The sequence below is a fragment of the Narcine bancroftii genome, chromosome 8 (genome assembly GCF_036971445.1).
Source record: "Narcine bancroftii isolate sNarBan1 chromosome 8, sNarBan1.hap1, whole genome shotgun sequence".
In the NCBI taxonomy this organism is placed as follows: Eukaryota; Metazoa; Chordata; class Chondrichthyes; order Torpediniformes; family Narcinidae; genus Narcine; species Narcine bancroftii.
This window is the reverse complement of record NC_091476.1, coordinates 147,283,117-147,309,786: the sequence shown is the minus strand read 5'-3', so window position 1 is coordinate 147,309,786 and position 26,670 is coordinate 147,283,117. Positions and strand designations below refer to the sequence as shown.

At 42.5% G+C, this 26,670-nt stretch overlaps 1 protein-coding gene across 1 annotated transcript; it reads right to left on the bottom strand.

The window, feature by feature from the left end:
- Positions 1–1,420: 1,420 nt before the first annotated feature.
- On the bottom strand, positions 1,421–19,567 carry tmem30b (transmembrane protein 30B). Its single transcript, XM_069895210.1, has 7 exons — positions 19,013–19,567; positions 17,139–17,246; positions 12,557–12,664; positions 7,647–7,737; positions 5,498–5,647; positions 3,915–4,103; positions 1,421–1,938 (listed from the first exon to the last, which is right to left on the bottom strand). The coding sequence occupies exons 1-7, from the start codon at positions 19,223–19,225 to the stop codon at positions 1,751–1,753; spliced, it is 1,047 nt and encodes a 348-aa protein (XP_069751311.1). The 5' UTR covers positions 19,226–19,567; the 3' UTR covers positions 1,421–1,750.
- Positions 19,568–26,670: the final 7,103 nt, after the last annotated feature.

The window sequence follows — 26,670 nt, the reverse complement described above, 5'->3', positions numbered from 1 at the left end:
AGGGAGTGCCTGTGGTTCATTGTCCATTCAGAAATCTGACAGCAGAAGAACCTGTTTTTGTCTTCAGGCTCCTGTACTTTCTTCCTGATGATGGCAGTAAGAAGAGGGCATGGCCTGGGTGGTGAGGGTCCTTGAGAAATGAGGCTGCATTCTTGAGACACTGCCTTTTATAGATGACTTTAATGGAGTGAAGACTAATGCTCATGATGGCACTGGCCGAGTTCACAACTCTCTATAGCCTGTTCCAGTCCTGCGCACGCATTGGCACCTCCAAACCATACAGTGGTGCAACCAGTCAGAATGTTCTCCACAGTACACTTGTAGAAATTTGCAAGAGTCTCCCCAATCTCCTCACAAAGTATAGCCTTCTTCATGAAATGGAGGCCCCAGAATAGATCTTCAGAGTTGACATTCAGGAATTTAAAGTTCTTAACCTTTTCCACTGCTGACCCCTCGATAAGGACTGATATGATTGAGATTATTCATTAGTAGAATAAATAAGTAAATTACTGATGTTAAAACTGGCTTTTCAAGTAAGCTGTGCTTTCACCTGCTGACAGCACCTAATGAATTTTCAATTCCTTCTCGCTGATTCGTCAACAGCTCACCAAAAGCAGGACAATCTTTTTGGAGTTAAACAGCAAAGTCTGCAGATGCTGGGATTGTCATGCAATACCAGTCTTTTCATAAAGGTTTTCATTAACACATCTTGTGAAGGATATTTTGCACTCAGAATAGATCAGTGGTAGTCCCTATGCCATAGGTGCTCTGTGATTAGTAAGGGATCGCTTAAGGTGATATGTGAGTGGAAAGAAAAAGTTTGAAAACCACTGTTTTAATCGTACCTAATTGACTCGTTATGTTCATGGTTTTGTAACTTTAAAGGAAATGGGGGCCAATAACAAGTTTTCTCAAGCAAAATATTTCAGTACCAATTGGGTCTAGAGCAGTGATTCTCAACCTTCCCTTCCCACTCACTTACCAATCACAGAGCACTTATGGCATAGGGATTGCTTCACGTGGAATGCGAGTTTAAGGCGGCAGTTTGAAAACCACTGGAGTAGACCAACCAGAATGCCAGATATTACACAAATTGGGGTTACATTCCCTGGAATTCAAAATGGTGCAAGCTGATTAATTTGTTTCTATTTTCATTGGTTGGTATATCCAGGAACAATTAAGTTTAAAAATTATGCCTTTCATGAATGGTCTAAAAAAATACTTCAGTGATTGGCAAAATTTGGAAATTTCTTCATCTCAAAATTAACCATTCACCACTTGATATTTTAAGTCCAGAACTAATTATTTTTCTATCAATCAAAGATATTGGGAACACAAGAGATGGTAGATCCTGGAAATAAGTGCCATTGGTATTTAAGAAATACCCATGATGAATATATTGAGAGTAAACACTTGGAAAAAAATTTCAAAGGGACTTTACTTACAGCTTAATAAATATGTACAACCAATGAATACAGAATATTTCCTTACAATAAACTTTACAGTCAAATCATCTAAATTTCAAAGTCATTTTTCACAAGGAAAATAGATCTATTGAAATGAATATATTAATTACCTGGCCTATACTTAAACTTAATTGCTTATTTTAATCTTTACTAAGTATATTACAGTTCAAATAATGAAAGACTGTGGTCCATTGCCAAAGATTAATGTAGTAAATATACATGTAAAGTGTAGTGGGAACTACACACAACTGTCACAACTTTGACAGCTGAATGATGTTAAATTACTAGTCCTCTGTGGGCACATGCTTTCCTTGATACATAATGTAAACTATGAACATTACCACTGCTGAAACAATACAGAGACTACCACACACAAGGTAAGCAATTCCCAAGAACGGATTCCTTCCACCCATCCAGGAAATGGTGCTGAAAGTTACACGTTTTTGTCCATTGAAACTGATCACCGGATAATCTGGGAAAGTCAGGAGTTAAGGAGAAACAGGCCACAGTCAGTGGCTTCATACCATTAACATCACGATTCAATCGTCAAAAGCAAGATCAGCATTATCCTTGAGAAGGTGGTGCTGCCCTATTACTCAAGTATCACAGTCTGTCGAGTTACATTGATTCTTATTGATTTATGAGATGTGAACATTGCTAACAATATTAGCATTTATACCTGTATCTGACCCTAAACCGATGCAGATTGCAGTTTGCAACATTGCTGGGTTTGACATACAGATGGCATATTTCCATTCCAGAAAGTCATCGGTGAAGCAGGACAGTTTTTACAACAAAGCAGTACTCAGCAGGTCAGGCAACATCTGAGGAGGATGGAACACTCTGAGTTCCTCCAGAAGTTTGATTTTGGAGCCCAGCAACAGGAGAGACTTCTTTAAATGCAGGACAAATTGAAGAAATGTTCATTATAAAAAAAGCTGCTTAATAAATCATGTACAGAAAAGAAGAAAGAGATGGGAGGGAGGTAGGGAGGGGGGGGGGAGAAAACGACACTGTATATGTTCAAGAGGGAAAATGTATGTATCTTGATCAATGTGGTTTATAGTGTGAAAAATAAAAAAATTTAAAAAAAAAAGAGAAGAAGAAAGAGCCAACTAGTCTGGTGGAATTCACATTCACACAAGCCTACACTTGCATACACTCAATAACACATCTCCTCCACTCAGGCTCCTCATTTACTGTAAGACCATTAAGATATAGGAGCAGAAGTATGCTTTTTGGCTCATCGAATCCACTCCACCATTCCATCATGAGCTGATCCATCCTTCTGCTTATTCCCACTCCCCTGCTTTCTTTCTCTGATACTTTGGGAGCATGAACCCCAGAGAGTTGAGGTTCGGTTGGAGGGGAAAGATTTAAAATGAACCTGAGCAGCACTTTTTTCCACACAGAGAGGTGGGTATGTGGCATCAGCTGCCACAGGAAGTGACAGGGACAAATGTAACATTTAAAGTTCATTAGAACATAGACATAGAACAATACAGCACAGAACAGGTCCTTGAACCCTTGAGGTTGTGTATATCCCTTCCAAAAAAAAAGTACTAAACCCACCCTACCCCATAATCCTCTATTTTCCTTTCATCCATGTGTCTGTCTAAGAGTTTCTTAAATGCCCCTAATGTTTCAGCCTCCACCACCATCCCCGGCAAAGCATTCCAGGCACCCACAACTCCCTGTGTAAAAACTAACCCCTGATGATTCCCCTAAACTTCCTTTCCTTAAATTTGTTGATGTGACCTCTAGTGTTAGACAGTGTATGGATAAGGAAACGCTACATGGGAGATGGGCCAAGCACAGACAAATAAATGCAGCATGGATATTAGAGTAGACAAGTTGGGGCAAAGGGCTAATTTCCTTGCTGTAAAATTCCATGACTCAAATTTGGCGTTCGTCAAGCTATATAGCGTTTATTAGTCACTGCTTTATGTTTAGGACTCTTAGCTGTGGACCAGAATGGAAATATAACCAATGGAGAAGTACTTTTCCCCCACATAGTAGCCTGTTACTTACTGTCAAGGATCTGATGTTTCGTTGAAACTTTTACCTGGATTGCAAAAACATATTTTTATTATTCCTGGAAATAATTGATTAAGGCTATTAGAAAGCCAGCTCATTTTTCTCAGGATACATTTCCTAGACTGGGAAGTGCACCACAGAATGATGTCTATAGTTAGCAAAATGTCTGAAATACATTTTTTTCTCCAAATCTTACAAGTTAGCAGAGTGGGAGAGAAGTTCCTGAACAGAATGATGGAGATAATGGTCCACTGTGGCAGAGGTTCCAATGGCTGTGACTGCTTCATTCTTCATTGTGGGACAGGACATCAAACAGCCTCAAACTACCAGTTTCCTTTTGGGGATTGGGGCGGTGGGGGGTCAGGAGAAACAAGTCCTCCTGATTATTGTTTCTTCACATTGCAAGGATACTGTAAGTGATTTCCACAGAATAGTTGCCTGGCTCAAGACCTCTGTCGATACGACGATAGAGTTTGCGGAACGTAGGCAAGGCTGCTGTCCTCATCCAGACGATGAAGTCTTCATTTTTGAAACCATTATTTGCTGGGTTTGTGTTCAACTCATAGGCCGGCCTGGGCCAGTTGATAGGCTTCACAGTTCCTGTGAACAGGAAGATTAATATTGACAAAGAAAAATAAATTAATATAATCAAGATACTGTCTGGACTGGAACTACGTCTTACGAGGCAAGGTAAGCAGAGCTAGTGGGACTTTTCTCTTTGGACTGAAGAAGGTATGCGAGGTGACTTAATAGAGGTCTACAAAATACTGAGAGGTATAGATAAGATCAGCATCTTTTTACCAGGGCAGGAGTAGCAAACACCAGAGGACCTCTCTACAAAGTGAAGGGAGGAGAGTTTAGGGGAGTCATCAGGGTTAATTTAAAAAAAAAACATAGAGTTGTAGGTGCCTGGAATGTCTTGCCAGGGGTGGTGGAGGAGGCTGAAACAATAGGGGCATTTAAGAGACTCTCAGTCTGGCTCATGGATGAAAGAAAAATAGAGGGTTACGGGATAGGAAGGGTTGAGATATTTCTCTTTTTTCGGTAGGAATTTATAGGTCAGCGCAACATCAAGGCCTGAAGGGCCTGTACTGTGCTGTAATGTTCTATGTTGATCACGAAACTTTCTCATGATTAATTGGTCCCTCTCATGAGTGAGGTGGAAGAACCATTAACAGTGGAACATTTTATGAGAGTAAAAGTAATCTAACAGCTGTATCCAGACAGATTTTATGAGCTGTGTGAGAGACGTTTTAGACCCACAAAAAATATCTTTCCAATTGATGAAGGTATGTGGGTTGGAGGCCAAATTGTGGGTGGCAGTGTTCCCATAAATATTCTGCTCTTTTCCTCACGGTGAAGAAAACCCAGATCTTCCATGCCATTCAAAGAATGAATAATATCAGGAGATTTTATACCAAAGAAGGCAAGACACGAATCCTTGGCAGTACAAGATATTGAACAAGATCTGTGTTTATCCTGCTTATACATCAATAAATTAAATTGAAAGCCAAAAGCAATTCCAGTTGTAGAATGTAGTCACAACCTTGTTTATAGTGGAAAGGACAGCATAAATTTTAAAGTTAGTCATGCACCAAAGTAATAGACCCTTCCTGCTCATGAGCCCATGTTGCCCAATTACATCCAAAGGAGCAACAACCACCATACGTTTTGGATGGTGAGAGGAAAACGGAGCACCTGGAGGAAACCCATGAAGACACGGGGAGAACGTACAAACTGCTTACAGACAGTCCCGGATTTGAACTCGGTCTCTGGCGCTGTAGTAGCATCGCCCTAACCGCTATGCCAACCAAACTGGCATTCATCTGGATCTCCAGCAACATATCTTGAAAAGCCTTTCCAGCCACTAACGAGCCACCCAAAATGACGTTGAGCCGAAGAAAGTTCATTATAAATTTCCACTCAGTTAGTGGGAACATTCATAACATTGATTGCATTCTGTGCTGTAAGACTCTGTGAGTTGATAACATTACCCTCGAATGCCTGCTGTAGATCGGTTCCATTATCTGTCTCGGGGTTATTGAATTTAATGTTGTAATCAGTCCACCAAGAAATCCCTTTGGCATTTAACTGGACTCTGGTTTGAGGCCCAGTGTTATTCAGCTTATACACCACAAAGGAATCTGAAAGAGAAGAACAATACTGATCTGTACATCAAAAACCACATCTCTGGCCTGTCTCTGTACATCACTGGCCTGTCACTGTGCGTCTCTGTGCATCACTGGCCTGTCACTGTACGTCACTGGCCTGTCACTGTACGCCACTGGCCTGTCTCTGTACGTCACTGGCCTGTCTCTGTACGTCACTGGCCTGTCTCTGTACGTCACTGGCCTGTCTCTGTACGTCACTGGCCTGTCTCTGTACGTCACTGGCCTGTCTCTGTACGTCACTGGCCTGTCTCTGTACGTCACTGGCCTGTCTCTGTACGCCACTGGCCTGTCTCTGTACGCCACTGGCCTGTCTCTGTACGTCACTGGCCTGTCTCTGTACATCTCTGTACATCACTGGCCTGTCACTGTACGTCTCTGTATGTCACTGGCTTGTCTCTGTACGTCTCTGTACATCAAAAACATCTCTGTACACTAAAACCACATCTCTGTACATCAAAAGCATCTCTGTACATCTCTGTACACTAAAACCACATCTCTGGCCTGTCACTGAGAAATGGGGTAAAGATGTGGGGTAACAAGTTCACTGTTGGAGTGTGGGAGAGACACTGAACTTCCTTTTAACAGTGAAAGAGGCCATTTAACCCATCAAGCCTTTGTTGATGTTCAGAGCATGCTCATCTGTATTTTTCTCCCATTTATCTCCCTGTAACCTATTCTCCCTCAGCACCCCTGATTCTTTTTCCACTCACCTTCACAAGGGGTAACTTACAGGATTTAATTTCCCACCAACCAGCAATTCATGGGGAGAATATTCAAACTCCACACAGATGCTTCCCCCCACCCCACAGAGGTCAGGATTGAGCTCAGGCGCTTGGAGCTGTGCTGTAGCAGCACCACCATCTACTCTGCTATGGCACAGAATAGTTCTCCCTCAAGTTAAACTGACTGGGAATCCAGTCTGTTTCATGACCCACGTCTGCCATCACCACAGACAAAGCCAGATCTGGCAGCCTGCTAGGCAGGGGGGAACTTTCTTCCTTTATTGCTACCTCCCTTACCCAGCTTAAAGAGCTTTTCTCATAAATAACCCCTTTCACTGGGCTCCAATTTCCATCCCAGACCTCCCACAAAGAAGTCTACAGTTAGCCAGTTTGTCAACGATACTCTGCACTTCACCTAATGACCAAAGAGGAAAATTTGGAAAAATAAGAAGAAAATACAATATTAAGTTTGTGAAATATTCAATTAGAATTCTGTGACAGGATTAAACAGGAGGTGGCAGAAGAATATGTGTACAATAATGACGAGGAGAGCAGGGAAATGGGGCTGGAGGAACTCAGTGGGTTGAACAGGATCAGTGGCAGAAAAAATGGTCAAAGTATTGGGTCAGAATCCTTTATGGAGACCATTCTTCCTCCAGCAGATTGTGTTTCACTCCTCATTCCAGCATCTGCAACATCTTGTGTGTCCCAGCCAAATGGCACCGGTCTTTCCGAGAGCCAGCAAGGTTGCAATGGGTGGAATGGCCACTTTCCATGCTGCCAAATACTAATTTTGAATGCAACAGAGCTACCATATAAAATTATGACAGGCATAGATAAGCTAGAGGTAGGTAAGATGTTTCCATTGATAGGAGAAAACAAAACTGGAGGATATAGCCTCAAGATTCAGGGCAGTAAATTTAGGACAGGGATGAAGAGGAACTGCTTTTCCCAGGTGGTGGTGAATCTGTGGAATTTACTGTCTACTGAAGCAGTGAAGTCTACCTCAGTAAATACATTTAAGATAAGGTTGGATAGATTTCTACACAGTCAAGGAATTAAGTGTAATGGGGAAAAGGCAGGTGGGTGGAGATGAGCCTATCATCAGATCAGCCATGATCACATTGATAAGGCCGGATGGCCTTATCCTGCTCCGCTTTCTTAGGCAATATATCTGGCAGAGTATTGGAGTAGATGAAACTGCTTCAGCTCACGGATTCAGAACTCTAATGCAGGAGGTTGGAACTTACCATTAAACATGCTGTTTGCAATCGCTCCACAGGGAGCAATGGGCTCTCCTTTGCTATTCAAGCGAAATGGAACGCAATATTCAGAAGGATCCTGTAGAAGGATGCAAGCAGTCAGTGAAGGAACATTAGCAAAGTCAACTTGGCAGGCTTGCACTGGGTCTTGCTATCAAATGACTACCTTCATTTTGGGATCTTTTTGCACATCTGCACCACTAAATATCCAACTGGCGATTCCAATGACATTGCAGATTTTTGCTTGTTTCATAAACCATGATGATACGTTCACCACAATTACATGAGTAACTTGAATCTCAGGTGACAGTTTGGACTTGGGCTTTTTGTTTTTTTGGCATTGGATGTGAGGGGGGTGGTTAGGAAAATACTGATACATTCAAAAGCACAAACTTATCTCTGCAACCTGCATAATCTTTCAAACAAAAAGTAAAACAAAATTCTGCAGATGCTGTGATTGTAGTAAAAACACACAGAAGTGCTGGAAGAATTCAACCAGTCTCACAGCTTCCATAGGATGCAAAGAAATATTACTGACGTTTCGGGCCTAAAACCTCCTTCAAGCTATAAGCAAAGAACAGGAAGGCGTCAGAATAAAGGCTGAAGATTAGCTCGGGGAGGAGTTCAGACCAACAAAAGGTCTTAATTGGATTAGAGGAGAGGTGAGAATTGATTTTGTTTCTGTGAAAGAAGACAAAGGAAAAAGGAAAGAGAAAGAGAGAGACACAGAGGCAAGGGGGGGGGGAGGGTGGGGGGAAGAAGGAAGAAGAAAGGGAGGGGTTAATAGAAACCAGAAAAGTCAATGTTAATGCCATCTGCTTGGAGGGTGCCCAGTTGAAAGATGAGGTGTTTCTTCTCCAATTTGTGGGTGGTCTTTCAAACGCTCAGAGAGGAAAATGAAGATGAGTGCAATGGCAAGGAGGCAGGCCATTTTCAAAAGGACCCAAATGTATGGGTGTTGCACAAATTGCAATAAAAAATGCTTCAGTTGCTTGCAATAGTTCAACTATTACAATAGTGTTACAGTAGTTATTGTTTACATCCGGTACTGCATGGATGGCAGTCTCTTCAATCTGAGGCGCCTGCAAGCTCACACCAAGACACAAGAGCAACTTGTCCGTGAACTACTCTTTGCAGACGATGCCGTTTTAGTTGCCCATTCAGAGCCAGCTCTTCAGCACTTGACGTCCTGTTTTGCAGAAACTGCCAAAATGTTTGGCCTGGAAGTCAGTCTGAAGAAAACTGAGGTCCACCATCAGCCACCATGACTACCAGCCCCCTACATCTCCATCGGGCACACAAAACTCAAAACGGTCAACCAGTTTACCTATCTCAGTTGCACCATTTCATCGGATGCAAGGATTGACAACGAGATAGACAACAGACTCGCCAAGGCAAATAGCGCCTTTGGAAGACTACACAAAAGAGTCTGGAAAAACAACCAACTGAAACACCTCACAAAGATTAGCGTATACAGAGCCGTTGTCATACCCACACTCCTGTTCGGCTCCGAATCATGGGTCCTCTACCGGCATCACCTACGGCTCCTAGAACGCTTCCACCAGTGTTGTCTCCGCTCCATCCTCAACATTCATTGGAGCGACTTCATCACCAACATCGAAGTACTCGAGATGGCAGAGGTCGACAGCATCGAATCCACGCTACTGAAGATCCAACTGCGCTGGGTAGGTCACGTCTCCAGAATGGAGGACCATCGCCTTCCCAAGATCGTGTTATATGGCGAGCTCTCCACTGGCCACCGAGACAGAGGTGCACCAAAGAAGAGGTACAAGGACTGCCTAAAGAAATCTCTTGGTGCCTGCCACATTGACCACCGCCAGTGGGCTGATATCGCCTCAAACCGTGCATCTTGGCACCTCACAGTTCGGCGGGCAGCAACCTCCTTTGAAGAAGACCGCAGAGCCCACCTCACTGACAAAAGACAAAGGAGGAAAAACCCATCATCCAACCCCAACCAACCAATTTTCCCTTGCAACCGCTGCAACCGTGTCTGCCTGTCCCGCATCGGACTTGTCAGCCACAAACAAGCCTGCAGCTGATGTGGACATTACCCCTCCATAAATCTTCGTCCGCGAAGCCAAGCCAAAGATATAAGACAGTAGTTATAAAAGTGCTCTGGTTTCTGTAGGAATTCTGTGCAGGTACATCTCAGACTCTTACAGGTTGAAGAATGCCCTAGATAAGAGGTGCCAGATTATCTCTATAAAGTCAAAATAATGTAATTGCTGGAAATCCAAATTCTCCGAAGGCCAAATGGCAACGTTAGACTGAAAAACAGAATTAATGTTTGAGGTTGACAACTTTCTACCAGAACACTCATTTCACCGAAATCTCCTCGGCCTGAAATGTTAATGCTGTCTTTGTCTCTAAGATATTGCCTGGCCTGCTGGATATTTCCAGAATTTATTGCTCTTTTAGTTATAGCTAAGTTCACATCTACCCCTTGGTACATTATCAGATGAGGTGGATTCTGACTAAGTGGCACTTTTTCCCCTCATAACAACAAATAATTTGTTCAGGGCAACAAATAATAAAATTCCAGACTTCAGAAATGAGTTACAGGGAAAGGTTAGACAGATTAGGACTTTCTTCCCTAGAGCATAGAAGAACGAGGGTAGATTTTATAAAGATATTTAAAGTGATGAGGGGTCACGACAGAGTAAATATAGATAGGCTTTTTCCACTGAGGGTAGGTGAGATATAAACCAGAAGACATGGATTAAGGGTGCAAGGGGACAAAGTTTAGGGGGAACATGAAGGGGAACGTCTTCACACAGTGGTAAGGGTGTGGAACGAGCTGCAATCTAAAGTGGTAAAGGCGGGTTCAATTTTAACATTTAATAAAAATTTGTACAAGTACATGGATGGGAGAGGGATGGAGGGCTATGGTCAGAGTTCAGGTCAGTAGGACGAGGCAGAAAAATAGTTCTGCATAAACTAGAAGGGCTGAAAGGCCTGTTTCTGTGCTGTAGTTTTATGATAGTTCCCCAGAAGGAAGAGGCCTGTGCGAAGACCACACCAGAGTCATCCCACGCTTCTCTCCAATAATATTAATTCATTGCCTTGTAGAAACTGCTAATACATGCTGCACAAAAAATAAAGAGGCCACAGACACAATGACCTTTAGCAAAGAACCTATATCTTTGTTTTATTTCTTCCACCCACCTTTTCTTCCTGCAAGCAAACCTCACTCAACCATGTCCTGCGCTTCCCGATTCACTCACACCTCACAGGTGACCAAAATGCTCTTTCTGCTCCCTGTTCTGGCCCACATTTGTGCATTAACGTTTCCTGAGCATTACCACTGATGCGTCGCCCGGGGGTGGCCAGCTCTATACAAGGTCAGCGTGAGCACTTTGCACTGTTCTTACTGGTTTCCAACAGCCATACCTGGTGTATATAATGCAACACTATGTAAAAGAATCCCTTCATCTGCTCCTGGCTCATCTCTCAGACTGCAAGAGAGCTCCACAGCTCATTCAATTCTGCATTTAAATAAAAGCATTTGGGAATGAACTCCGTTCTGATTTCATCCACATCATGATAAACGAAACCAAATCATCCAGATTGGATTTGGGATGACTTGAAATACCATTGGAAACACACACCCTGTCAATCAGATTCAATTAAGAGAAAATAAAGGTTACAACTGGGTATCTTGGCAATCAATGTCACCAAAAAAATTCATTGTTAGTGGACACTGCTTGATGTACTGTATACTCCCAGCTATATTCCTGCATCAACCAATCTGAAACATCAATTGCATGGAGTTTTGTGAATATACAGTTGGAATGTCACCTCAATACAGGAAGGATGTGGAAGCTGTGGAAAGGGCACAGAGGAGATTTACCAGAATGTTCCCTCTGATGAGGCAGGGTTAGCAGAGCTAGGGCTTTTCTCTTTGGAGCAAAGCAGCACGAAAAGTGACCTGATGGAAGTCAACAGGAGTCTGACAGGCAGAGGTAGGATGGATAGAGGGGACTTGATAGAGGTGTTTAAGATTTTAAAAGGGACAGAGTAAGTGTGGATAGGCTTTTTCAATTAAGAGTTGGGGAGATTCAAACTAGAGGGCATGGTTTAAGATTGAAGGGGGAAAATTATAAGGGGAACATGAGGGGAAATTTCTTTACGCAAAGGGTTGTAGGGATGTGGAATGAGCTTCCGGCAGATGTGGTTGAGGCGGGATCATTAGTTACATTTAAGGAAAGACTGGAGAGGAGAGGACTGGAGGGGTATGGACCGGGTGCTGGTCAGTGGGACTAGAAGGGTGGGGATTTGCTACGGCATGGACTAGTAGGGCCGAACTGGCCTGTTCTGTGCTGTAAGTGGTTATATGGATAGCTAGAAGCTTTTTCCCAGGGCGAGAGTAGCAAACACCAGAGGCCACCTGTACAAGGTGAGAGAGGAGGAAAGTTTAGGGGAGAGTAGTTGGTGTCTGCAATGCCTTGCCAGGGGTGGTGGTGGAAGCTGGTAGAAGATACTTAGATAGGTGCGTGGATACAAGAAAATTAGAGATTTAGGAGGTAGAGAAGGTTTAGTTTTATGAGTAGAGAGATATATAGGTCTGGTCAACATCGTAGGCAGAAGGGCCTGTACTGTGCTGGAATGTTCGTTGGTAAAAAGAAACCACTTACATACCCACGGTAATATTGGTGTTACTTTTTTCTCCACATTAATGGTGGCCGATATCCAATGTTCACACCTGTATTTCTACTTTTTGTTAGCATTTCATAATTTTTCTTTACTGTTTGGAATTAAGTTTAGCATAACTGTGCTAATGTACAACCTGCATTTGGTTTGGTGAGTAGAATGTGAGTTTATACACAGAAAACATTTAACATCACTACGACTGTTCATTATCGTATATGAACATTTACCTTTAGGTAGCTCATGTCCCCATTCAACTGGTCATCATCTCGAGAGATGCTGTATCTCCGCTCATTTTGATAGAAGTTTGATAATTCATAGTACATGAAAACAGGGCCCTGTGCAGTTAGACAGCATGCTTCATTTATATTACAACGTTCATACACATCTTGAATGATTACATTGAACATTTTGAGCCAGATGTAAATTTGGATCATTCAGTTTTGCTGAGTGCAATTTGAATCAACGTGATGTCTCTCTAATTAGCATAAACTTTACTGGTTGACTGAGCATCTTGATAGTTTTGGAAAACTATTGGAAAGAAATTTTTAATATATAACCATATAACCGTTTACAGCACGGAAACAGGCCATGTCGTCCCTTCAAGTCCGTACCGGTTCACTTGAACAACTCCACTAGCTCCTCCGCAAACTCCTGAGGAAGTAGAGGCTTTCTTCATGATGCCATTGGTGTGTTGGTTCCAGGAAAGATATCAATAAGATTGAAAGAGTGCAGAGAAAATTTACTTGGATCTTTTCAACTATACTCCAGGTGGAGCTATGACCCAATCCAATAACTGCTCTTTTTTGGGGTTATTGACCCAGACGTGGGGAGCTTTTCTGTACCTGTGCAATGGGTTGGGGCCTTCTCTACATTGTTGGCTGGAAAGACTCTAGACCTCCAACAGTGTTTCAATGGTTCTCTCATATTACATCTTGTTTAAGCTTAGAAAAAATTAGATATCATGTATTTGATTCATCATTGAAATTTGAAAATCTATGGCAACTTTTTATGTCTCATTTTCATATGAAGTAAAAGTTTCTAATGTGATTAGATGCATTTACTCTTCCAGATGAGATATCGTTTTACCTTTGTTTTTTGATTTACGGTAGGAAGCAAAAACCTCAAAATATACCGAACCCTCAGGATTAGCTGCTCAGCCGATTTTTGTTAGTTTTTTTCTTATTTTTATTAGAGTAGGTTAGGTTTTTTTTATTTTCACTCATTGCAGTGGAGGAGGAAAACCTAGTTTATACTGTTTGATCTTAATATATATAGTTTTGTTCTCTTTTCTTCATTGTAATCTAATTCTTATAAAAACCAATAAAATTTAAAAAAAGATAGTTTCGGATATGCAAAGTAAATTTAAAAAGCATTATTTAAAAAATATATTTATGAAAAGTGAGAGGTCTTAAAAATGATCATATGATCTTCCAAATATGTGATACAGACTAGGAATTTGAAGGGTTAAAACCTTGCTGAATGAAAGAGATCTCTGTTAAAGACAATGCTAATTTGGACTCTGACCATTTTTAACCTTTCATAATATATACTCCAGACTGGGTCCATAGGTAAACTTTTTTTTCTTTTGGCTTGGCTTCGCGGAAGAAGATTTATGGAGGGGGTAAAAGTCCACGTCAGCTGCAGGCTCGTTTGTGGCTGACAAGTCCGATGCGGGACAGGCAGACACGGTTGCAGCGGCTGCAGGGGAAAATTGGTTGGTTGGGGTTGGGTGTTGGGTTTTTCCTCCTTTGCCTTTTGTCAGTGAGGTGGGCTCTGCGGTCTTCTTCAAAGGAGGTTGCTGCCCGCCAAACTGTGGGGCGCCAAGATGCACGGTTTGAGGCGATATCAGCCCACTGGCGGTGGTCAATGTGGCAGGCACCAAGAGATTTCTTTAGGCAGTCCTTGTACCTTTTCTTTGGTGCACCTCTGTCACGGTGGCCAGTGGAGAGCTCGCCATATAACACGATCTTGGGAAGGCGATGGTCCTCCATTCTGGAGACGTGACCCACCCAGCGCAGCTGGATCTTTAGCAGCGTGGACTTGATGCTGTCGACCTCTGCCATCTCGAGTACTTCGACGTTAGGGATGAAAGCGCTCCAATGGATGTTGAGGATGGAGCGGAGACAACGCTGGTGGAAGCGTTCTAGGAGCCGTAGGTGATGCCGGTAGAGGACCCATGATTCGGAGCCCAACAGGAGTGTGGGTATGACAACGGCTCTGTATACGCTTATCTTTGTGAGGTTTTTCAGTTGGTTGTTTTTCCAGACTCTTTTGTGTAGTCTTCCAAAGGCGCTATTTGCCTTGGCGAGTATAGAACAAACAACTATACAAACCAGCTGTTGGCTTGGTGTAAAACCAGTCCTGGAAAATGGAGTATATGCACTTGTTGGTAGTCACTGAAAACCAGGACATCGAGCCCAAAGGATTAAGTCAGATTTTTTAGGTTTGGAGAAGTAGTCTTACTGAAACCTGGGAATTGAGAGCAGCCCTGAGACTTCATTAAACTCCTTAAAGTTTTTGTGCAAAGATATTATATAATGCTTTAATCCAATTAATATATTTCTCTGGTCGGTTGAACCGCTGTAGTTCTTTAAATAAATAATTCCATTCTACCCTGTCAACGTCTTTCTCTGTGTCAAAAGCAACCGCCACTGTTGGAGTCTTCTTTCCTTGTACTGCATGGATTAAGTTAATGAACTTAGAGATATTGTCCATTGTTTGTCTTTTCTTAATAAATCCAGTTTTGTCAAGTTTAACTATTTTTGGTACACAGACAGCCAATCTGTTTGCTCATAGTTTTGCTATTATCTGATTCCACCTGCATTGAATTCGCCCATCGTTATTGAATGAAGATCTACCGGGACCAATGCCTGAAGAGGGCACACAAAATCAGTGAACAGGTGCAAACTCGAAAGGCCAACATGGCCTGTTTCCGCTCCGTAAATGGTTATATGGTTAAAGACTCCAGCTGCCTGATCTGTGAAAACTAATAAAATCATTGCATTGTGTACAGGAGAGTGAAGAATTCTCTTGCAAGCTTGAAGAATATTCTTCATGTAAAAACCAAACAAATAGATGGGGGGGGGGGGGAAGCAGTGGTGGGTATTGGGACTTGTGAGATTTTGTATTATGCACAGTTGATTGGGAAGAACAAATTTAAAGGCAAACATTCTGGGCATTCTGAGAAATAACAAAATATACTGGAAGTACATCTTGAGGTTCAACGTTTTAGCTAATTTCTTTGGTCCAATAAATCCTGGCAAGTCCCGTGGATGCACCCAACTGTCATCTCACACTGCAGACATGTTTGCATCAGAAGCTGAGGTTGCCAATGCATGCACATCTGTTTGATTTGATAGTGTGCCTTTCACACACAACCATAAAGTCCAAGGTGAAAGTAGTACTTGAATGGGAAAAGTCAAATACAAATTACTAGCTTTGTTTTACAGACTGTAAGTCAATGTAAAGGAGAAGCACAGAGCAGTGAGGGTATTCCACCATCATGTCAACCTTTTGCAGAAGCTCTGTCGAGTGTTCTGGCTGGCTGCATCACAATGTGGTATGGTTGATGCAGAGAAATGGATTGGAGGTCAATGCACAGGGCTATATGAGTGGCAAAGAGGATCACTGGGGTCTCCCTTCCTTCCCATCGATGTGATGTCCGGGATTGTTATCTGAAGAGGGCTTGCAAAATTGTGACGCCCTACTACCCTACACACAGCATCTTCCAACTACTCCCATCAGGAAAGAAATACAGGAGTGTCAGAGCCAGAACCACCAGGCTGAGAAACAGCTGCTGCCCAGGCAGTGAGAATGCTGAACAACTGATTAACTGGTTATACTAATATCTTCCAAGACTCTACTGTTCATGTAACAATATTTATTTATTTTTATATCTGTACTGCGTAAATACTGTATGTATTTACATATGTGTATGCATGTGTATGCATGTTTTTTGCACCAATGACTGAAGAACACTGTTTCATCCAGTTGTACTTTACAATTGTATGATAATATAAACATGAACTATTTAAGAAGACATCTGAAAGTGTTCAAAATCAACAGGAGTTTATTCAGAACAAATGAAGAGAAACTGATACACATATCTGAGGGTCATGAAGGAGAGGGCACACATTTAAGGGAGCTGGCAAATGAACCGTTAAAAAAAATAGTAGGTAGATAAAATGCATTCCCTGCAAATTTGCAAGAAATTATAGAGAGATGAGAAACTAACTTAATTTCCCTTTTAAAGAACCTTACCCACATTTCTATGACTTCATAATTGGACAATGTTAAAGCTGATGTCTAATTAAGAAGCCGCTGAATCCTGGGAAAACATTTCTACAGCATTTTTCTCAATGCCAATGCCATTTGAATCAGGAACCTTAGAAAGAATCAAGAGCCCAAACTGAACCTAGGCTTTTCAATTATTCACTCTTTCAGCCAACAATTAAACAGGTTTGGCTTGAACCAACAGCCAGATTCTACCTTTCTGAATTTGATTAAACACATTACCGTATTCTTATTCCTTTTTAAAGTCTTATAGAATAGATATTTGCCCTCCATTTTACATGCTGAACAGGTGTGGATGTTGGACTCTGCTACTGAAATAGATGTGCTGAAGAAAACACAATCAAGTTTTCAAAGTTGAATTTAAGTTTCATTTGTTACATCATCAGTAAGATGCATTTGTTACATAATCAACTGAAATGAATTCAGCAACAAGAGTTAAAACTGTATGAAAAGTCACACATTCAAATATGAACCAAATAAGGAAGTGCCTGTTAGCCAGAGCCTCAATATTCTTACCACCAACATCTTGTCCACCTTGAATTTTACAGTGCACTTGCAATTCTGGATGGTATGGTTGGTACAATGGTGGCATGAGCTGTTTGTCTGATCACCAGTGTAGTCAAGCTGGGGAAGTGATAACATTTCTCATGTAAAACATTGAGAGAAATTACAATCAATCCCTCGTGAGTTTCTAAAGTTAAATCAGATTGGTACAATAATACAACTGTTACGGCAAATGATTGCAAAACAGCAGTTTGCAATATCAAGTTAAAGTTCAAAGTTTAGATTTATTGTGAGAGAACATACAGTATAGGAATACTTGTCCTGCATATGCATTGTTTGTCTGTATGTATGTATGTTGTTACGTCTGGAGAATCCTGTTTTGTCGAGTTGTACTTGTGCAATCGGATGATAATAAACTTGACTTGACACTTATGGTGCCACCTTCAAGGAGCTATGGATTTGCACTCCCAGATCATTCTGAACCCAAATACTCTCAGGGGTATTGGCTTTTGGATCTCCAAAAGTACAAGACCTCACACATGACCAGATTAAATTCCATCTTCCATCTCTCCACACAATTTCCAACTGAACTACATCCTATTGTATCCTTTAACAATCTTCCCTCACTGTCAAGAATTTCACCAATATTCATGCCATTTGCAAACTGACTAAACAGACCATCTTTTATTTCAATACAAATCATTAACATAGATTCCACAGATCATAAAATCACGAGGTACAGGAGCAGAAGTAGGTCCATCGAGGCTGCTCTGCCATTCTAACCATAAGCTGATCCCACCCAGTCCCAAGCTTTCTCCCCGTAACCCCTGATTGCCTATCTAATCAAATATCTGCCAATCTTCGTCTTAAATACACCCAATGACCTCGCTTCCACAGCCGCTTATGCCAACAAGTTCCACAGAATTAGGACACTCTGACTAAAGATATTTTTCCACATCTGTTTTAAATTGACACCCTTTTATCCTGAAGTTGTGCCCTCCTGGTCTAGAATCCCCTACCATGGGAAACATCCTTGCCACATCTACTCTGTCCAGGCCTTTCAGCATTCGAAATGCCTCTATGAGGTATCCAATCTGATAAACCCTCCTCATATGTGTATGTCACTACCAGTATCCACAAAGACTGAGGAAACGATAGGCTTTAATATACAGAAAAATCTTGCTGGCCCGGATCCAGGTATAGGAATGGCGGGAAGGGAAAGGTGGCTCGACCTTTATGGCCCAGGAACACCAGAAAGGAGTCATAGGGTACAAGTCATCTGTGGGCGGGCCAGCTGCATACATACAATCATAACTATATACAATGGAGGAAACATATCACCACATTCTGTTAACCCTTTCATTCCTTGAGATCCTTGTGGAACACCAGAGCTCCCAGAATCCACGTTCAGTAGGTCTGGCTGTGTGCCCAAGTTGGGGGGGGGGGGGGAAGCTGATAACTCTCATCAAAAGTGGCTGTTCTGATATAAATAGAAAAGGCCAATTCACTAAGATGGTTAAATTAAAAGTCTTGAGGCCTGTAATGTGCCCTGCGAAACACGAGTCTGCTTCCTGCAACTTACATTTGCTGCAACAATGAAAGGGGGGGGGGGGGGCGTCAGAGTGTGTGGCAGAATCTAACATTAAATGCGAAGTGACCGCATCACTTAAGGCAAACTTTTTCTTTCGACTGACCGACCCCTTTCAGTAATCCCCATGCCACGGGCGCTCTGTGCCCTAGTCAGGTGGTAGGTTGAGTGGGAGGCAAAAGTTTGAGAACCACGGAAAGGTGGAAGACAATTTGCGGATTGAGTTTTTTGAAACTTTGCAAAAACTAATGGGAACCGACCTGTGGAAGGGAGACAGGCACAGGGAACAGGCGCTCACCTCGATCTCGATGACATTGTTGGAGGTGAAGTACAGGCCGAGCCCGATCCCAATGAATAGAATGCCCAGCAGGAAGAAGGTGGGCAAGACGTAGGCGGCCGATAGGAAGGGCTGCCAAGCCGGCAGTCTCTGCTGCGTGAACGCAGTATTGTCGGGCTTGTTCTTTAAGACAGGTTGCCCTTCCGGTCGGGTCGATGTCGGGAGCTGCGGCATATCCACTTGGTTGGAAACTCTGGTCTCCTCCTGTTAGCTTTGGGGGGTGGGGGGGAAGGAAGATTCCTGGAGCTTGCGGGAGCCACCCCTCCTCACCTGTCGATCAGGACGGGCGAGGCACTCACTCTCCCCGCGTCACGTTGTCGTCCAACCAACCCCCCACCCCCACCCTGCAGGTGGAGTCTGCAGACACCGAGGTTGAAGTGCAGACACAACGCTGGAGAAACTCAGTGGGTCAGACAGTCTCCTTTCTAGTAGCAACATTTAGGGCTTCAGCCAAGACCTTCAGCTCAGTTATCAGCGTCCAGTCAATGAAATCTCCACCCGAATGGTTTAGGCACTTTCCGGTGGGCAACATCCCCCGATGTCATGCGGCTGTCGGGAGGCCACTTGAAAGCACAGGAGGCGCATGCAAGGCGAACTTTGTAACCCTCCTCCGGGAGGGATGATCGCCGGAGCTCTGAGGTTCCCCCCCCCCCCCCCCCCCACACCCGGCCCATGAATAAGGGGATGACAGTCAGCTGGCGAGCGCCTGGCAGCCCCCCACCCCCGGCGCGGGACGTCAGGGCAGGGGCAGCCGGCGCGGGCTGTCCCCATAATGATCCCACTGCCCCGCTCTCTCCCCACAGCCCTGTATCAGTCCCCACACTGTGGGGCGGCCGGCGCGGGCTGTCAGCACTGGAAGTGGGATCATTACGGGGACTGCCTGCGCCGGCCGCCCTACAGAGTGGGGACTGATACAGGGCTGTGGGGAGAGAGCGGGGCAGTGGGATCATTATGGGGACAGCCTGCGCCGGCCGCCCTACAGAGTGGGGACTGATAGAGGGCTGTGCGGAGAGAGCAGGGCAGTGGGATCATTACGGGGACTGCCTGCGCCGGCCGCCCTACAGAGTGGGGACTGATACAGGGCTGTGCGGAGAGAGCAGGGCAGTGGGATCATTACGGGGACTGCCTGCGCCGGCCGCCCTACAGAGTGGGGACTGATACAGGGCTGTGGGGAGAGAGCGGGGCAGTGGGATCATTACGGGGACAGCCTGCGTGGGACATCCCCGCGCTGACAGCCCATGCCAGCTGTCCCAGTTCTGACAGCCAGCCATCCCAACCCTGACAGCCTGAAGGGACAGGAGCCAGGGTGCCTCCAAGGTACCTCCCTCGAAGCTATCCCTTTCAGATGACCAGGGCTGCCACTTGAACGACCCTTCCACAGGTCTGAATCCGCTTCTGCAGGCGCATTCTTGGCGGAGAATGCACCTGAAGAAGCCTAAAGATTCTCTAATAATCTGCTTCTGCTACACACCAGAACCTTCCCTGATCCCCCAGCAATACTAGAATTTGTCATGAATATGTCACAAAATTCGTGGTTTTGCACCAGCATCAATTGTGCAAATATTGATATAAACCACCTTACAAAATACATTTTTAAAAATGAAAGAAAAAGTCAAAGCAAGGCAGTGTCTTTGGTTCGTTGTTCCTTCATAAATCTGATGGTAGCAGGGAAGAAGCTGTCCTTGTGCTGCTGAGTGCTGATCTTCAGGCCCATGTACCTTTTTCCTAATGGTTCCAGTGTGAAGAGCTGCTGGTCTGGGTGGTGGGGGTCCTTGAAGATAGAGACTGTTTTCTTAAAACACCACTTCTTCTATATATCCTTGATGGAGTGTAGACTGGTACCCATGATGTTGCAGGCTGAGATAACAACCCTCAGGAGTTTTTTCTTGTCCTAAGAGTTGGCGCCTCCATACTAGACAATGATGCAACAAGCCAGAATGCTCTCCACGATACATCTGTAGAAGTTTTCAAGAGTCTTCAGAGACATACCGAATTTCCTCAAACACATCACAAATGATTAATTAATGGGGTTTTTAACGAAGGAAGATTTCCATCAATTTATAACTTAACTTAATTCCAAATATTAAGTTAATATCAGAGCATCTTTATCTGTTGTTATGAATTTTGGCTCCCATTTATAAATGAACTCCCCTGGTATAATTTCTCCTATCTTATTTAATTCAATGTCCACCCAAGATGGTTTAGTTTTTACAAACATGGAGGCTAGAAATCTTAATTGTGCTGCCTTATAATAATTTTTAAAATTAGGAAGTTGTAGTCCCCCTTTGTTCATATTTTCTTTTCTAATGACTTTCTTACCATTTTTCCTTCCCAGAGAAATTTCCTAACTTGTTTATTTAAATCTTGAAAAATTTTTGGTATAGATATAGGTAAAGTTTGAAATAGATATTGAATTCTTGGAAAAATATTAATTTTAATACAATTAATTTTCCCAATTAATGTAATAGGCAAATGTACCCATCTCTTTAAATCTTCATCAAAAGATAATTTTTTTAAAATATAAGGAATTTCAAAACTGGGAGATTTTTATGATAATGGAAGATTGATGTCTTTTGATCAATTAATAATGAAATATTATATTCCTCACAATATGTTATTTTATTATTTTCATTTGAGAGCTTATTTAAGAGAGAAATTAGGATCAGAAATGTTTTTTAAAAATCTTTTAAATTTGGAGCAAATTATAGTTGATGGAATGACTAAAATTTTATTTCAATTGCGTATATTTTGTTACACGAACAAACACTTGAAGTAGGTTTGTTTAATTCAAAAGAAAGGTGGGAACAAGATCTAGACATGATCAGCAAGATTGGCAAAATTTATGCAAAGATGCTATGTCTAATACTATTAATGTAAAATATAGATTACTCCATTATAATTTTTTACATCAATTGTATATTACATCTCAGAAACTGAGTCGATGGAGATTGAATTTATCCAATTAATGTTTTAAATCTGAAAAGAAATTGGAACTTTTTTTCAGTCCACGTGGTCCTGTTTGAAGGTTTTTTTGGGGGTTTCTGTTTGTAAATTTTTGCAACGAATAACTGGAGTGATTTTTCCTTTAAACCCTGAATTATTGTTGTTAGGAAATTTTGAAAGTGTTACTCCTAAATTATTATTGTCAGATTCTCAATTAAAATTTGTATAGCTGTAACATGGACAGATGGCATGCTGAGATTCAAATTGTATTCCTTTAGAAAAAAATACATAATTTGAGGGGTCAATATTCCTTATTTCTACATATTTCCTTTGAAGAATAACAACTTTATAATATTTTTTGGATCCTTGAGTGTCATTTGATGCAATGTGAATTAATTATTATGCAGTAATGATATTATATATCTTAGTTATGGGATTAGATTAGGTTTGGAGGGGGGAAGGGAGGGTTTTTTGATAGTTTTTCAGCGTTGTCTCCGCTCCATCCTCAACAACTATTGGAGCGCTTTCATCCCTAACGTCGAAGTACTCGAGATGGCAGAGGTCGACAGCATCGAGTCCACGCTGCTGAAGATCCAGCTGCGCTGGATGGGTCACGTCTCCAGAATGGAGGACCATCGCCTTCCCAAGATCGTGTTATATGGCGAGCTCTCCACTGGCCACCGTGACAGAGGTGCACCAAAGAAAAGGTACAAGGACTGCCTAAAGAAATCTCTTAGTGCCTGCCACATTGACCACCGCCAGTGGGCTGATAACGCCTCAAACCGTGCATCTTGGCGCCTCACAGTTTGACGGGCAGCAACCTCCTTTGAAGAAGACCGCAGAGCCCACCTCACTGACAAAAGGCAAAGGAGGAAAAACCCAACACCCAACCCCAACCAACCAATTTTCCCCTGCAACCGCTGCAACCGTGTCTGCCTGTCCCGCATCGGACTTGTCAGCCACAAACGAGCCTGCAGCTGACGTGGACTTTTTACCCCCTCCATAAATCTTCGTCCGCGAAGCCAAGCCAAAGAAAAAAGAATATATATATTTAGCATATATTTGTTAACATTGCATTATGGTGACTTATTATTGTTTATTGTTTGTTTATTATGATCTTATATATGTTGATTGAATCAAATATTTAAAAAAAACTCACAAAGCTTAGCCACTGCCTGGCCTTCTTCATGATTGCATCAACATGGAGGCTCCAGGACAGATCCTCGGAGATGTTGACACTCAGGAACTTGAGGTTCCTGACCCTCTTCACGACTGAGCCCTCAATGAGGACTGGATCGTGTTCTCCTGACTTTCTCCTGAAGTCCACAATAATTTCAATCTTGGTTTTGATAATGCTGAGTGCAAGGTTGCTGGTGTGACACCAGTCAACGTGCTGATCTATCTCCCTCCTGTATACTTCCTCATTGCCATTTGTAATTCTGCTAAAAACCCTTGTGTCATCAGCAAATTTGTAGATGACATTGGAATTGTGCCTAGCTACACCGTCATGAGTGTAGAGTGAGTAAAGGATTGGGGCAGGCATGTATCCTTGAGGTGTGCATGTGTTGATCATCAGTGAGGAGCAGATGTTGTTTCCTATTCGATGAGGAAGTCAAGGATCCAGTTTTGGGGGGGGGGGGGCAGGAATGGGGTACAGAAGCCCAGGGTTTGGAGAATAATGGTGTTGAAGGCTGAGCTGTAGTCAGTGAAGAGCAGCAGTATGTATGTGTTGTTGTTTTCTTGGTGATCCAGAGCTGAAATGAGAGCCAGTGATATTGTGTCTGCTGAGTGTGAAATGCAGTGGGTCCAGTCCTTTGCTTAGTTACATGTTAATTCTGGCCATGACCAACCTCTCAAATGTTGAGATGCTGTTCAATTTGGATCACATTCCATTACTCAGGAGCCACATTTAAAGCAGATGTTGGTATGGATTTTACAATCATCTCCAGTTTGCATGCATAGCCTTTTCCAAAAGAAAAAGGCACTTGAAAATCAAAGCATACCCATTTAATGGCCCATGGAACAGCAAAGATCTTTCAGGTAGAGTGTCTGGAGTCATGGAAAACCTGCAGTAATGACCTAAAGTAATTGAGCGGTGACCTCACTGACATGTACAAAATGGAGTGCTTGACAGGGTACATGAAGGAAATTTTAAATTTAAAAAAAATATAGATAAAGAGAATAGAACTGGTGCTCACAAACTCTAAATATAGGACAAAAATCAGAAGAAAATTCCTTCACTCATTAGGATCTTTGGAATTCTCTACTTAAGTGTGCTACGGAGGCATACTCATTGCATTCAAAACAGATATTTTTTTCTGGATATAAAAGAGAATTATGGAGACAGGGTAGAAAAAAATGGACAATTACCTCCTGGAGCTGCATTATCTATTCCTGCTCCATGTCAATGCAATAATGAAGAAAGCCCACCAGTGGCTATACTTCATGAGAAGTTTGAGGAGATTTGGTACATCACCAAAGACTCTTTAGCTAATTTCTAAAGGTGTACCATGGAGAGCATTCTGACTGCCTGCATTACTGTCTAGTATGGAGGTGCCAAAGCACAGGACAGGAAAAAAAACTCCAGAGAGTTGTTAATTCGACCAGTGACATCATGGGCATCAGTTTTCACTCCATTGAGGACAATGGTTGCGTCTTAAGAAAGCAGCCTCTCTGCTCAATGACCCTTACCCCCCAGGCCATGCTCTCTTCACTCTCTTTCTTTGGCTTGGCTTCGCGGACGAAGATTTATGGAGGGGGTAAAACTCTACCATCAGGAAAAAGGTACAAGAGCCTGAAGACGAGCACCCAGCAGCACAAATACATTTTCTTTCCCTCCGCCATCAGATTTTCGAACAGACAATGAACCACAGACACTACCTCACTTTCTTCTATTTTTTTGCACTATTTATTCATTTTGAAATCTAATTTTATAGCAAGATTTGCACCTTTAATGCTGCCCCCAAACAACAAATTTCATGACATGTTCAGGACAATAAATTCTGATCCTGATAAAACCCACACTTGATATTCCACTCTTTGTACTCTAGATTGAAGTTGTGCAGAAACTAAAAACATATCTACGTTTTAAGTCGAAAAGAATAATCTCTTTCGTTTGGGTGGATTTTTCTCCATCTATCCACTAAATCCATATCTTTCATCAAATCTGTACCATTTTCTCCATCTATCCACTAAATCCATATCTTTCATCAAATCTGTACCATTTTCTCCATCTATCCACTAAATCCATATCTTTCATCAAATCTGTACCATTTTCTCCATATATCCACTAAATCCATATCTTTCATCAAATCTGTACCATTTTTGCTACCTTATTTTTCATCATTCTATTGAATTTAGGGTCTCAAGCAAAATTAAAATCCCCTCCCAGTATAACTTTTCCCTTGGCATTTGATAAATTAATAAAGACATCTTGCATAAATTTACCATCATCTACATTTGGTGCATATGCATTCATTAAGATCCATTGTTCCGAATAAATCTGACAATTCACCCTAATGTATCTCCCTGCTACATCTATATTAATATCCAATATTTTAACTGGTACATTTTTATTAATTAATATTGCTGTGCCTCTAGTCTTAGAATTAAAAGATGATGCTATTACTGTTCCTACCCAATCTCTTTTTAATTTTTTTTAAAAATTTTTTATTTTTCACACCATAAATCACATTAGCCATGATATACACTTTTTCTTTTTCACACATATACAGTGACTTTTTCTCCCTCTCTTTTTAATTTTTGATGTTCTTTTTCCATCAAATGTATTTCCCCCACACCTTGATGAAGGGCTCAAGCCTGAAACGGTGACCGATCTTCACCCTTGCTACATCAAGGCACCGCTTGACCTGGCGAGTTTCTCCAGCATTTGTGTGCTTTTTTCCACTCAAGCCCGGTGTCAACAGAATCTTGTGTTTTACCAATGTTTCATGCTTGAGCCCTTCATCAAGGTATGAGCAAAATGGAGGCAGGCCCCGCTCGATATAGTGTCAGAACCTGCCAACCTTGATGCAAGGCTCAAGCCCGAAAGGGTGACCGAACTTCACCCTTGCTACATCAAGGCACCGCTTGACCTGGCGAGTTTCTCCACCATTTGTGTGCTTTTTTCCCACTCAAGCCCGGTGTCAACAGAATCCTGTGTTTTACCAATGTTTCATGCTTGAGCCCTTCATCAAGGAATGAGCAGAATGGAGGCAGGCCCCGCTCGATATAGTGTCAGAACCTGCCAACCTTAATGCAGGGCTCAAGCCCGAAACGGTGACCGATCTTCACCCTTGCTACATCAAGGCACCGCTTGACCTGGCGAGTTTCTCCACCATTTGTGTGCTTTTTTCCACTCAAGCACGGTGTCAACAGAATCTTGTGTTTTACCAATGTTTCATGCTTGAGCCCTTCATCAAGGTATGAGCAGAATGGAGGCAGGCCCCGCTCGATATAGTGTCAGAACCTGCCAACCTTGATGCAAGGCTCAAGCCCGAAACAGTGACCGATCTTCACCCTTGCTACATCAAGGCACCGCTTGACCTGGCGAGTTTCTCCAGCATTTGTGTGCTTTTTTCCACTCAAGCCCGGTGTCAACAGAATCCTGTGTTTTACCAATGTTTCATGCTTGAGCCCTTCATCAAGGTATGAGCAGATGGAGGTAGGCCCCGCTC